The sequence below is a fragment of the Hydra vulgaris genome, chromosome 14 (genome assembly GCF_038396675.1).
Source record: "Hydra vulgaris chromosome 14, alternate assembly HydraT2T_AEP".
NCBI lineage: Eukaryota > Metazoa > Cnidaria > Hydrozoa > Anthoathecata > Hydridae > Hydra > Hydra vulgaris.
The window spans coordinates 11,149,183-11,163,140 of NC_088933.1; the positions used below are offsets into that span (position 1 = coordinate 11,149,183).

General features: G+C 26.0%; 2 protein-coding genes across 3 annotated transcripts in view; one reads left to right on the top strand and one right to left on the bottom strand.

Annotated features, from left to right (window-relative positions):
* Window positions 1-2,685: 2,685 nt before the first annotated feature.
* On the bottom strand, window positions 2,686-9,943 carry LOC100205688 (transcription factor BTF3 homolog 4). Its single transcript, XM_065817346.1, has 8 exons — window positions 9,849-9,943; window positions 9,393-9,449; window positions 9,139-9,304; window positions 3,735-3,791; window positions 3,155-3,192; window positions 3,001-3,052; window positions 2,865-2,912; window positions 2,686-2,786 (listed from the first exon to the last, which is right to left on the bottom strand). Exons 2-8 carry the CDS (start codon window positions 9,444-9,446, stop codon window positions 2,731-2,733), a joined length of 471 nt encoding a protein of 156 aa, XP_065673418.1. The 5' UTR covers window positions 9,447-9,449; window positions 9,849-9,943; the 3' UTR covers window positions 2,686-2,730.
* Window positions 9,939-13,958, top strand: part of LOC100202032 (mitogen-activated protein kinase kinase kinase 1) — a 45,498-nt gene continuing 41,478 nt past the window's right edge. Inside the window, exons 1-2 of one of the 2 annotated variants that reach the window (XM_065817345.1) lie at window positions 9,939-10,153; window positions 13,599-13,659. In XM_065817345.1, the coding sequence (XP_065673417.1) occupies window positions 13,651-13,659 (9 nt within the window). In that variant the 5' untranslated portion in view covers window positions 9,939-10,153; window positions 13,599-13,650. The remainder of the gene's footprint in view (window positions 10,154-13,598; window positions 13,660-13,958) is intronic. The other variant, XM_065817344.1, reaches the window with a different exon arrangement.

The following is a 13,958-nucleotide window of genomic DNA, read 5'->3' on the forward strand; positions in this document are numbered from 1 at the left end:
CAGAATAAATGTTTTTTAAAGTTTTTTTTTCAAATTTTTTTTTGCTAAAATTTTGAGGCTTTTTTGTTCCCAGGCTCCAATCATCGCAACTTTTTGCAAAGCAACCTTATTTGACATAAGTATAAATATGTAAATGTTTGATCCATGTCTGGAAGTTAGATATCTCGAAAACTAAAAATGCCGGCTCAACCCACGTATTATTATACATATACGTAATTATACATATATATATATAAAATATATATATATATATAAAAATGCTGGCTCAACCCACGTATATATATACATATATATATATATATATATATATATATATATATATATATATATATATATATATATATATATATATATATATATATATATATATATATATATATATATATTTATATATATATATATATATATATATATATATATATATTTATATGTATATATATATATACTTATATATATATATATATATGTATATATATATACATATATATATATATATATATATATATATATATATATATATATATATATATATATATATATATATATATATATATATATATATATATATATATATATATATATAATACATATGAAGGGCTTATTGTAAAACAATTACAAGCCATATGAAGGGCTTATTGTGAAACAATGACAACTTTTTCAAAAATTGAGTTATTATCATTTTTATAATCATAAATAGTATACGCAATAGCCAAAAAGATATTAAGGCATAATTCTTAAAACTGGAGCTATAGTTATAAAATCATCTTACTGTAAGCACTGATTTTATAGATTTAAATAAAACTTAAAAGTCATTTTTCTTAAATATTTGTTTTTGTGGCTTGTCATATATATATATATATATATATATATATATATATATATATATATATATATATATATATATATATATATTTATATATATTTAATGGTTAGATTTTTAATTGTTTTCTATGGAGTAGCGAAGTGTTTAACCAAGCATTATTAGTTTTAAATAAAGATTATTTTATAATCTTTATTTAAAACTTTTTTTTTTATTTGTATAATGAAGCAAAAAAAAAAAGCAACAAACAAACTTTATTTAAAACAAAACATAAAAACATGGCCGTCCGAAAAATCATAAATATGAAAAGAAACATCCGAGAAAAAAAAATTAGCTTCGAGTTAAAATCTTTTAGCTTGCAGACTTGACTTAAACATTTTTTTGATAAGTCCTTTGCTATGAATACTTTTTGCTAGCTTGGTTTATAATGAAACACGTTGCTTTTTTCATTAAATTGTAGAATTAGAATTATACCATCGAATTGCAATGAGTATAATCTTATGTTCCAAATAAACTATTTAAAGTTGATTTATAATCGAATTATTCATATAACAACAGAAAACAATCAAAAAAGCTAAAATAATTTTATAATGAATAATTTTTTGACATGCCACTCGTTTCAAATGCTTAATGTAGGTTATAAACACGAATATTTGAAAGCATGGCAAGTTAAAACTTATCTCTCGTTGAGCGAAATAGACAAATATGAGCGATTTTAACATCTCGCGCAACTTAAAATATTCATTAATTTCAAATTTACCTAAGTTTTTACTAGCGCAATGTAATTTATTCGGATTTATTGTATAGTTTAAAGGGGTGACACGAATAATATCGAAAAATGAATTTCGGAATAGTGTAGAATATATCAAAAAGGCCTGTCGCAAAGAAAAGGAACAGTGTCGCAAATTAAAGGAATGTCGCAAACAGTAAAATCGGAATACTGTCGAAAACATAAAAAAGGAAGTGTCCTAAATAGTTAAAACCAATTTGTAGTCGGAGAAAATTAGCGAAAAACAGGGTCAAATCCAGACAAAAATAATATAATACTGAAATTTAGCAGAGAAAGTGCACAGCCTTTGAGTGGACTAAAAAAACCCATTTGATTACGATACAGTAATATCCCTTTTATGACAAAAAAAAGATCCATTTGACCTCTAAAATCTTTAACTTTATACGGTTGGATAGAAAATCTTATCTTGATCAATATTTATATAAAAACTATAACTTAGAGACAATTAAAAAATTATTCACGTTTTAAATCGTAAAAGTTATATTTGGAACCTGGCAAAATACTAGTTTACCTTCTCGCCTTTTTAAAGCTTTTGAAAATCGTGTATTTACCAAAATGTCCTTAACTACACCGAGAAGCAAAAAATCATGAAAACAAATAGAAACCTTAACCTTAATGTTCTGGCTATGAGACTTTTATCAAAACCTTGATGATTTAAGGAGTTTATATAGACTTACATAGTTAATTAACTTTTCCTTAAATTATGTATTAACAATGTTCAAAACAATGCCTTAATAACCTTTTTTAAAAACACGCAGCCAAAACGAATTTGAAAATTTTTTCAGTTATTTTTTCCCCCACTGCACAATATATAAAGTGCATCGCACGCGCATACAAGACAAAGATTTCGATAAAAAAAAAAAGATTTCATTTTAAGCGTATTCATTTTAATTTTTTCTTTAAGGTTTAAGGTGTTAAACACCACATCTTTAGCAAAAATGGTATTAGAAGATGTTAAAAATTAAATTTATTTTAGACAGTGTTGTATTTATATATCAATTCATCTTTGACGCTAACGCGCATTGAATCAGATAAAACTTTTTAAAAAGAGCAAGCCAATTAAAAAAATAATAACTGATAGAAAAATCCTTTTAAAAATAAAAGTTGGAAAAAGATGAGTTTATTCATGACTTGCTGTTTCATTTTTCGAGGCTTCGTCGAAATTTTCAATGAGATCTAAATAAAATTGTTATGATATGGTTACTGTACGTTATTTTCTAAAAGAAAAAGCTTAATATAATGCAATAAGAATACCTGGAACATCGTCACCTTCATCGTGTTCTGTTGCAGTTTCGAGACGAGCTACAAAATAAGCAAGTATATTTAAAAAAATCCCAAACTTAAGTGGTTTATATTTTCAACAACTTATGTCTGTTTATAAATAACTTACTTTGAGGAAGACGCTCCGCAAGCTTTCGAAGATTGGTTAAACCTTCTGCTCCCTATAACAATTTTTCATTTAAAAAAATGTGATTATAAAAATATAACATATATAAGATATGAAAAAGAAAATACGAGTAACAAAAAAATTATTAATAACTTACCAATTGATTCAAAATTCCAGGAAGCATCTCAGTAAGTTCTAAATTATACAAATTAAAATTTTAAAAATATTTATAGAACAAGTTTGTAGAATAAAATATTAAATTAAAATATTTATAGAACAAGAGTAAATATTAAAAAAATTACCAGTCAATGTATAATAGGTAACAATGTAAATAAATATGAAAATGATATGAAAAGTTAACTATCTTAAAAAAGACTCACAGAACTCTATCATTAATCTGGCGAGTAATAAAGTTATTTTATCTTTAATATAAAACGTAGCTTTATTAATGTGAAAGTTATTCTAATAACATGAAAAACTCAGAAAATATAACAAAAATTTTTTAAACACACAACTTCTACTTCAATAGAATCTTTGAAGTTTTATTGACTAAAAATAGCTTATTAAATAGAAATAAGCACTGTAAAAGTGGATTGCACCTTGTTTTTTTTTATAACATAAAATAAAAATAATCTACTGAACACAATTTATTATTACATCTAAAACAAAATATAAAAATGTTGTACAAAAAATAAATTAAAAACTATACCTTTAATAAAACTACAAAAATTTCTTACGTTTATGTTCTGCATTTCCAGTGATTGCAAACGTGTTGGCAGCTAAGGATGCTTGTACTAAATAAAACAATGAAATTCATATTCACTTAAAGATTTGCTATATAATCACATGCTCTAATGTTACAAAAATTCAAACTTAAATTTAAAATTTTAGCTTTACAGAGCTAAAACTTCATTACATTAAAGTAAAGATATGACTAAAATTCTATTAATATTTGTTTTATAATACCTGTTTTCCCTGAGATTTAATCTAAAATTACCCTTTTTTACTTTAACTTTTATTACTTAAACTTAACTTCAGGAATATTAGACTTTGTTTCTTTTAAAAAAATGCTCTTCAATTGCACTAATATAAATTCATGTTTGTATTTTACCCACATTCGAATCAGCGTTTTTAAAAGAGCTTATTTGACATTTTTTGCAAAATCTACTTTTACAACGATTATTTTTCTTTGATATCATCATTAGTTTCTTCTAAAAGATTGTTCAAGTGTCATCTTCTGATACAAGTATGGCCAGCTGAGGTTTGTTTTTTATTAAAATAGCAAATTTGCTTCAAATTGAAAGAAAAAAAAAAAAAAAAAAAACCTTCTGTTGCCTTAAAAATCAACTAATTGCCAATTGTTGCATTGTTTCTTTTTAAATATAATAGTTTTGTCACAGAGGATCATATATTATCATAGTCCTAGAAAAAGGAAAGCAAGTGAGTACAAGCATAACAAGATTAAAAAAAGTTTGTTTAATGGAACATTGAGCACAAAAAAAAAAATGAAGTTCAACCAAAATACCCTGAGAGTTTGCTTGCAGGAAAAGTTCAACATTTTCAATACATTTAAATCATTTTAAATAAACGTTGAATATTTTAAAATATTATAACACAGCATTTCATTTTTTTTGAAAATCTTTGCGTCCAACAAGCAACCACTATTAGAGTTGAAAGTTACTGAAAGAGAAAAGATGAAGTTTATAGAGCAAGATAACGATTGACAGTCATCTTAAAAGATTACAAATTTATGAATCAGGAAAGCAAGACGGAGGAAGCGAATTCTAAAGAACCGATGTTCAAGGAAAAGAACTAGACCAATATGAGTTTTTGGAACACTTAAAAACAGCCACAAAAAAAGGATGAGACTTAATTAAATGGCTAGTAACACAAGAATACATTTTAGTAGATGACACAAGAGACACCAGCTCTTTAGAGCAGTGCCTTTTATAGTATTTGTAGAAAATAAAGAGAAGTAACATTACAACGATGTAACAATGGTATGTTTACAATGCGTTTTTGCACCTTGTCTAAAAGAGAAAGAGCACCATTAGAAGATCTGCCCCAGATATAGCAACAGTACTCCATACAAGGATGGATTTGAGATATATTGAGATAAAGAATAAAATCCAGAGTAAGAAAGTGTTGAGCACAATAAAGAGATGCAACTTTAGCAGATGCAACCTTAGTAAAGAGATGCAACCTTAGCAAATTTGCAATGGATTTAATATATGGTTTCCCAGAAAGATTGGAAGAACTGATTCAAGAAGATGAAGGGTAGATGACACAATCGAGTACATTACCCTTCATAAATATAGGAAGATCTAAATTGATGTGATAACAATTGGCTAAAAAAATAATTAGGTTTTATCTGAATTAAAGTTCACCAGCCACTGCAAGCCCCATGCTGTAGCCAAAGTGAGATCATTGTCAAGCTCGAATCCCCATGTCCAAGCAATTAGAGAGTGTTGGCTTCTTATCAAAACAATAATAAATGGTATTTTCATCAACAAACAATGCCATTTCAGATATCTGGAAGATTGTTTATGTAAATTAAAAAGAGTTAAGGGCCAAAAATAGAACCTCAAGAAACCGCTGAAATTACAGGATATGAAGAAGAGTGCTGTCCATCCAGATTTATACGAAATTCACATTGATGATCAGAAAGTAAGTTATTAGATTCAAGATAAGAAATTTAGTGCTTGTTAAATAAAGATTCAAAAACCTTGCTTATGATAGAGAGAGGACTAATGGGATGGTATTTTGAAGAGTCAGATAGCTCTCCAGTATATTTGAAAATAGGGATGCCACTTTCCAGCATACTGGAAAACAAGACTTTGATAAGCACTTGTTAAATAGTTATGAAAGTATAGACGACAGGTAGAACGCAACTAGTGGAATCAAGAGGTGATATTGATGAAAAGTTCTTGTTTTTAGTGAGGTGATCAATCTGAACCATACAAGAGAGGTGGAATAACAGATTTCAAAAGCAAAACAAGTTGTGGGCCTTAAAACAAAGGCAAAAGTCGAGGGTCTTAATGCCTGCAGTGTCACTGACACTAGAGCCAAAGCCAATCAGTATGATGAGCATTTAAGTCACCACCAACAACTATATTGGCTGAAGGATAAAGAGAGGACATGGTCAATTTTATCAGAAATAACATTGAAAAGTGCGCATTCTTGAGATGAGGGAGAGTTAACAAAGAAAAAGGTGATTGAGTGGTGCTAAATAAAAGCCCATAAAAGAATAGTCGGTGGTTTCCTGACAAATGGGTGAATTCTTACAAATGTAAATGTCAAGACTAAACATGTGACAATTTGAGTCTCTACGAATCAAAGGAAAATAACCATTAACACTAAGATCACAAGATGAGACAGCCAAACTCTAATTAGTCTCACAAAGAGCAAATAGGTTTGGTGAAATTTGCAAGAGGTAAGACTCAATAGAAGAAAAGTTAATTCAAAGACCACTAATGTTAGTGAATCATAGGTTTAGAGAGATTGGAGATGATGATGGTTTTTTATGTTTTATATTTTTTTGGCACTTTTTTAAATTTGTTTAAGGGATCCTTTAGTCTCAACACAATTTGTGTTCATATCATAGATAAACATTAGAAAATAAGTTAAAAGTTAATTAAACTTTCTAAAACAAATTATTGAATAAGATATTAACAAAAAACTCTAATTAACAAACAAACAAAAAAAGTTTAATGCCATTTTGTTTCTCGCAAAGGAAAGTTCTGGCTCTTTTTATTTTTCAAATCAGGTCTGATTAATGCACTTATATTTGACGTCATAAAAAAGGTTTTTTAAAATCAAGTTTAAAATGCAGGGGTTTTACATTAGGCGGTTAAACAAAAATGTAAGATTCAAGTTTTTAATATTATTTTTATATATATCTGGAAAATATATATTAGATCATTTTAAAAACAGTTCCTTGAATTAGAAATAAAAATTACTATAAGCATAAGTTAAAAATATAAAGATTTTTAAATCTTTCAAAATTAAACCGTGTTGAGTTATATTATACTTAGTGTTGTATATAAAAAAAAAATTATTACTTATTTTCTAAGAAAAATATTCACATTGCGTATTTTAAATTTTGTTTCGATTAATTACTATTTTTATTAAGCTAGTTTATTGAACTTAAATACGTTAACCATAAACCATACTTATTTGGAAAGAGAATCTCTGACTACAAAAGTGTTTTCTGATGAAGAAATTTACACTTTCATTCTAAGTAAAGTAAAGCCAAATATTAAAGACCTACCCACTCATTCCCAAAGTGTTGAGAGGTGTGTAAAATTAGTTTCAGAAGCATCTAGTATCACATATAGATTTAAAAGCAGACATAAATCTATACTAACAAAACTGTTTAGCTGAAAATTGCGCCATGGGTATATGACAAAAGGATATTATTCTTAGTCATACAATGATTTATTTTAAATACGTAAACACTTAACCATATGTTGAACAAATCACATAAAAATATGTTAAAGCAAATTTTTTTTTAAACCACCGCAGACAAAATATGGGAAACAGAGGAAAACCCTACCTAATTGTCTAAAACTGAAGTTAGTTTAAAAAACTATATGGTGAGCGAAAACATTTATTATTAATTTGATAAAACGCTAAAAATTACAAATTCAATTAAAAAAAAAAAAAACCTTAAATAAAACACTTCCATAAATAAACAGATTAAGCAAGAGTTAGGTTTAGGATCATTACTAGCCAGAAGATACTCTCATAAAAATCTAGAAGCTAATGATCCTCAAAAGTTTTGAATGTGGAAATGTTCAAAATTACTATCACTATATATTATTTATAAAGTCTTTTGAAAGATTCATGTAAATTAAGTGCTGAAGACATTAAAATGTATTAAAAAAAAAAAAAAACTTGAAGGAGAAGGAGAAATATTCTTTAGTTTTTTTTATGTTTTTAGGAAGTTTGGACTTTTTTAAATTTAATTTTGACCTTTCTTATTTATTAAATTTTGAAAATAGTACCAACCCTCCCATTTGTATTGACCCCCCAAATTTTTTGTGACGTACAACATCCGCCCTCCCAAATTTTTTGTGACATACACGACAGGTGTAGGTGCAACCTCTCTACTGAAAAAAAAAAAAACAACCAAATTTTAAAAAACAAATAATTTACTTTTAACAAAGCTATAAACAATTACTAATTATATTTATTTTATTATTTGGGAATAAACAGACAACAAAAGTGTTAGAAAACAAGAAAATAAAAGAGAGAAAAAATTAAGAGATGAAAAAGTACTCAATAAATAAAAGAGAGTTCAAGTTAAAAGAAAAAAAAAGAGAGTTAAAAATCTAGAAAAAGTGTTTATTACAATTTAGAAAGAAAGAAAAAAAAAGTAATTGTAAGTTAGAAAACAAAATGAAAGAGTATCACACACTAATGCACTAACAGCACTAATGTTCCAAGAAAAAAAAATTATAAGAGAAAAAGTTTTTTGAGCATGAAGAAGTTATAGAAATAAGTGATAATTTGTTGAGCTGCAATAAAATTGGAAAAGAGAAAGAGGTGCAACTTTACAACAATGGAACAGAGGCTCAATTCATTAGCTAGAGCAGGTCCAACAATATTTACAATGCATTTACAGATTTTGTCTAAAAAAGAATCTTAATAGAAGAACTAGCCAAAGTACAACAACTTTTCTTACAAGGAAGAATTAGAGATATACTTTATTAATGATAAATTAAAGTCTTCATTTAGTAGCCTTAAGGTGTCTCTTAAAAAAACTAAATATAAAATTCACAACACTGCTTTTTGATCACTTTTGCTTGAAACTCAAAATTTTAAACCTATGATATTATTATAATTCTGCTAAAAGAATGATAACATAATCAAAAATGGAACTATTATTAAAAAAAAAAAATACTAATAAGAATAACAAAAGAAAAAATGGCGCATTTAAAATTTTTTTTAGCTAAGTATTTTGGTACATTTAAAATTTCTATTATTAACAATCTTGCACTTAAAATTTCAACCCAAAAAGCTTTTTAGATCACAAGATAATAGGTGGCTTTAAAGTAAAAAAGAACTCCTCAATTTTTTGCAATATCTGCTTATTAAACCCAAACATCAAAATGTTTGTTACTTACAAATTAAACATACCTTTTGGGTTGTTAAAATGAATGACAGTTCCATCATCTCTAATCATGTTTACTTCTTCAATTCCAGGTATTGTATTAACAGAAAGTTTTTTTAATGAACCTTGCAATTTTTTGTCATCAGTAGTAGCAGTTTTGTGTACAACCTTTCTCTTACGCCTTTGCGTACCCTGAGAAACAAAATTTAATTTCAATTCTGTTTACTTTTAAAAATTTAACTTGATCATTCCAAATTTCAACGTAATCATGAAATTTTACCTTTCCTCCAATTCTAACTTCATTTTGCAGCTTTTTCAACTTATCTGGATTCATCTTCTATATGTAAAAATACAAATTATAGAAACAAATTGTTGTTGACTATTTTAAAATGTTTTTTTTAACTGCAGTTAAAAATTAGACATCTTTGTAAAGAAGTAGGAAAAATTTTTAATACTATAGAAATACAAAAATTTAAATTAAATTTCGTTCAAATTGAATAATAAACGGTTTTTCGAAGGTATCATTGGAATTTTTTGAATGTGAAGTAATAAAGTAGTTAAATTATATTCATCTAGAGATCTACATTAAATGTGAATCTTTAAATTTCTCTAACTAAACTAAATAACAACAATGCTTTAATTTTTCAATTATAAGATAAAAGTTAGAATCCAACACGTTTCATTATAAGAACATTAAGTTGCTTAAAATTGTAAAAAGCCAGCACACTCAACTAACCGATATCGCCTGCTTAAGCACAAGTGAAACGCACGCGGAGGAAAGAACTTGAATGACGCTAAAAAAGATGCAAAACAGGCGCAGCTGCGCATTGAATAATTAAAGTGAAAAGCCTAAAACCTAATAATTTGTCAGCCAATCGTTTAAGGTTTACGACTTACACTGTGTATGTAGAAAACGAATCAAACATAAGTGTAGAAAACAAAAGCCTTGTTTTGATTGCAAGGTTATTGCATAAGCTATTATTATAACAAAGTAAAAATATGAATCCTAACGTACACCATGTAAAAACAAGCTTTAACAAGGTTTGATTACTATAAAGTCGATGTTTGTTTTATTTCTCGTTTTTTGTTTATTTGTATAAATACGAGTCCATAGTAAGCATAGAGTAACATATTCATTCACATTAAATAAACTCTAAATTCTATTTTGATCACATAATAATCTTTATTTAAGTCTATTCAACTTTCTGAACGTGATGCTCAAAGTATTGCAATACTTGATAGATATTATCGTCGCAGTACCAGACGGATAGAAACTAAAATAAGAATATTATTATACATAAAAAATAACTTACGAGTATATATATATATATATATATATATATATAAATATATATAAATATATATATATATATATATATATATATATATATATATATATATATATATATATGTATATATATATGTGTGTGTATATATATATATGTATATATATATATATATATATATATATATGTATGTATATATATATATATATATATATATATATATATATATATATATATATATATATATATATATATATATACACTAATAAATATATATATAAAATTATATATGCTGGCTCTTGTGTTGCTCTTTCTAATATTTTTTTGCAAAAAAGAATGATTCATTTTTATTAGTTGAATAAAAGAATAGTCCGCATTTAAATAGTATCTTTATTGATATAAACACATAACTTGTGCCATATAATAAACCATAATGTTTTAAAACAATCACTGAGGTGATCCAATTTACTCCATCATAGCAATATATTTTATTTATTTTTTTAACATTGATAAGATGCCAAGTTGTTTCAACTTTACTATCAGTTTTTTTAAACAATTACATAAGTTTAATAATTTCAGTAACACTAATAAAAAGATGAAGAAAATAAGTTCTTTAATTAATAAAATAATTATTAGTTAACACCTTTTAGTATAATATTATTTATATAGTCTAAAAAGTGATTCACTTTTCTAATTAAAATAATTTCGAAAGCTCGTAAAAAAAATTTATTTTGCTCTACAAAAATAATTTGTTTTTCTTATTTTTATCTTTTCTGCTTTTTCTTTGATATCATTTTCTTTCTATAACGTGTTTATAGCTTGCTGGTTAAAAACCTTGTTTCAATTTTTGAATCTCATTTCAGTTTTTAGTTATATATTATATATTGGTCAATATATAATGGATATTTACCTGTATTTTTATATGCTGTTGTATAACAAATAAACCCAAAAAAAAATTGCCATAATTCTTTTGTTGTATGATCTTAAATAATTCTTCTAGTCTTGAGTTTAGGCTTGAAATGTAGTTTTTATATAGTTATTTATTTATGCATGATATATGATTATGAATGATCTCATTAATTTTATTTTGTTTTCTTATTTCTTTGTTTCTTATTCAATTGCTCCAAACATGTCTGCCATTTGTTAAATATGCATATAACTTATTATTATAAGTTATAATGTGAATTTGTTTTTTCTTGCGCTGTATTCTAAATGACTAATGTAAAAAAATACAATTTACAATTGTAAAAAATGAACATGAGTTGCTCAACTTAATTTCATTCAATTCTTTGATTTTCTTAAAGTAAATCTGTAAAGATTCTAAAAATTATAAAAAATTTGAGTCAAGTTCACCATAAAATTAAGCGAAATCTGCATTCGACTGAATAAACAAAACACTAGTCTATGATACCAGTATAAACTAGAAGCATTGTATAACTCTTAAGTTTAAGTTTGGAAAAGTAAGTCTTGCAGAATTGAAAAACAGTTAAAATTGTTAACTGATTTATTAAACAAGTTGAACTGATTGAATAAAGAAGCTATAATGCATGCCTCTTCAGAAAAGTTATGCAACCGCTTGTCTGATATGACCACGCATACAGTGTTTAATGTTGACAACTTTGTCGCAGCACTTTGCATGTTATGATAATTTGCACATTTTAAAAGTGTTATGAAAAAACTAAGCTGAAGAGAAAATGGAAAATAAACAAACCATAAACTGAAAAGACAAACAAAGTCTTAACGAATAATAAAACAATTAAAAGATAAACCAGTAAAATAAAAACATAAAATTAATATATTTTTTCAATTTGGAAGCATCTCAATAGTTTAAACCTAATAATTGATTTGATTTAGAAGCATCTTAATAGTTTGAAGTTAATATTTTTTTCAACATCAGTATAGTGCTTTGGATGATTAATTATTGTATTTGTGAGGCCGCGGTTGTTACTGAGGCGTTGGGTGAAGGTTCAAATCCTTTTAACAAATATTTTTTTATGTTTTATTTACTTAGTAGACATTAGAAAATATCAGTTTCCAATTTTTAAATAAGTTTCGTTAATTTGTTTTGATTTTTAATTTTAAATTAAATCCAAAATTAATTTTTAACTCTGATTTTTTTTCAATCGGTCAACCATGACTGACAAGAATTCATTTTGGGAGATCAAGTTAGCAATATTAAATTTAATTATTGCTTGTTTCTTGGTATATATTAATTATAATATCAATAAAGTATTTATAATTCCTGGATTATGTATTGTTCAGTTACTTAACATTATAAAAAAGTTTTTTAACACAAAATATCTAGCAATTAACCGATGGTTATGAAAATTATTCCTTGATTTTTCTACGCTCTCCTAAAGATTTAACCTTCGTTTGAAATTTATTATTACATTCTTAAGCAATAATGTCAATGCTGATGAAAACCAGAATTTTTCATAACGCAATGTAATGCTACTTAGTTTACTCTTTACGCTCATCATGATTATATCATATTATTTTAATGGTAAAATACTGCAAAAGTAGGCCTTTTTAGAAAAATCCTGCATAGGCTTATTGGAGCCAGCCTTTCACTGTTATTTTTGCATGCTGACACTTTAAGAGATTCAGGTTGGCAGTTGCTTACTGTAGTAAAGATTTTCAGCTTCTGCATCGCTTTGCTGAATTTCTACCTAGAATTTGCCGGCTGTGTATATAGCTAGTGCATATACATATAGTTAGTTTATACATAGCGCTAGTGGTAGAGCGCTTGCCTTCTGAAGTTCCGAGTTTGATAGCAGCCTTGTTTGTCAAGGTTTGTGTTTCAGAATTTATAAATTGAAAGAAGGTTGAACCACAAAAAGGTAGCCTTCTCGACTGTAGTGGCCCTCTCGGCATTATTTTTGGTAAATAACATAAAAATATAATTATTTATTTTTTATGTTATTCTTCTGCTCAAGCCTGGAAGGGCCACTATAGTCTATACATTGACAGTCTATACATTAGTGTGGTTACAACCCTCTCTCAAACTTGGAAATTCTTGTTTATGAAACAAGCACTCTACCACTACACCACCACAGCATTATTTAAACACATTTTATATATATATATATATATATATATATATATATATATATATATATATATATATATATATTTATATCTGTATGTGTATTGTTAATTAAATTGAATATACATATGAATGTTCCTTTTACTTTGTTTAGTTGCACTTAATTTGGTTGATAATTAAAGTAAAGGTTGACAGCTTTTATTTTAATGAAGCAGGTTGGTTTATTGAACATTGGGATTTTTTGTGTTTAAGTATAATTTTTAATTGTATTTATTAATTACCCACTATTTAAATTCAATAAATTTATATTGTTCTTTAAGATTTAAGAATATAAAAGTTTATTTTTTAACTTGTATTGCTATCATTTTTAAACCAATTTATAGTAAAATGATCTAGAGGTAATTAAAACTTGAGGTTGCTTAATCAAATAGTTATAATTGACCTTATTAAATATATTTTCTATTTCAATTTTGTCTTCAATCGAAAATATATTTGTTTGAATATAAAATTAATT

What these genes read in the sequence shown, in the direction of transcription:
- LOC100205688 (XM_065817346.1), bottom strand. Translation starts at nt 9,446, where the DNA reads ATGAATCCAGATAAGTTGAAAAAGCTGCAAAATGAAGTTAGAATTGGA. An exon ending in TGGAAATGCAGAACATAAAC is followed by an intron (nt 3,193 to 3,734) that starts GTAAGAAATTTT and finishes TGTATAATTTAG; the next exon opens with AACTTACTGAGATGCTTCCT. An exon ending in TGAAGGTGACGATGTTCCAG is followed by an intron (nt 2,787 to 2,864) that starts GTATTCTTATTG and finishes AATTTTATTTAG; the next exon opens with ATCTCATTGAAAATTTCGAC.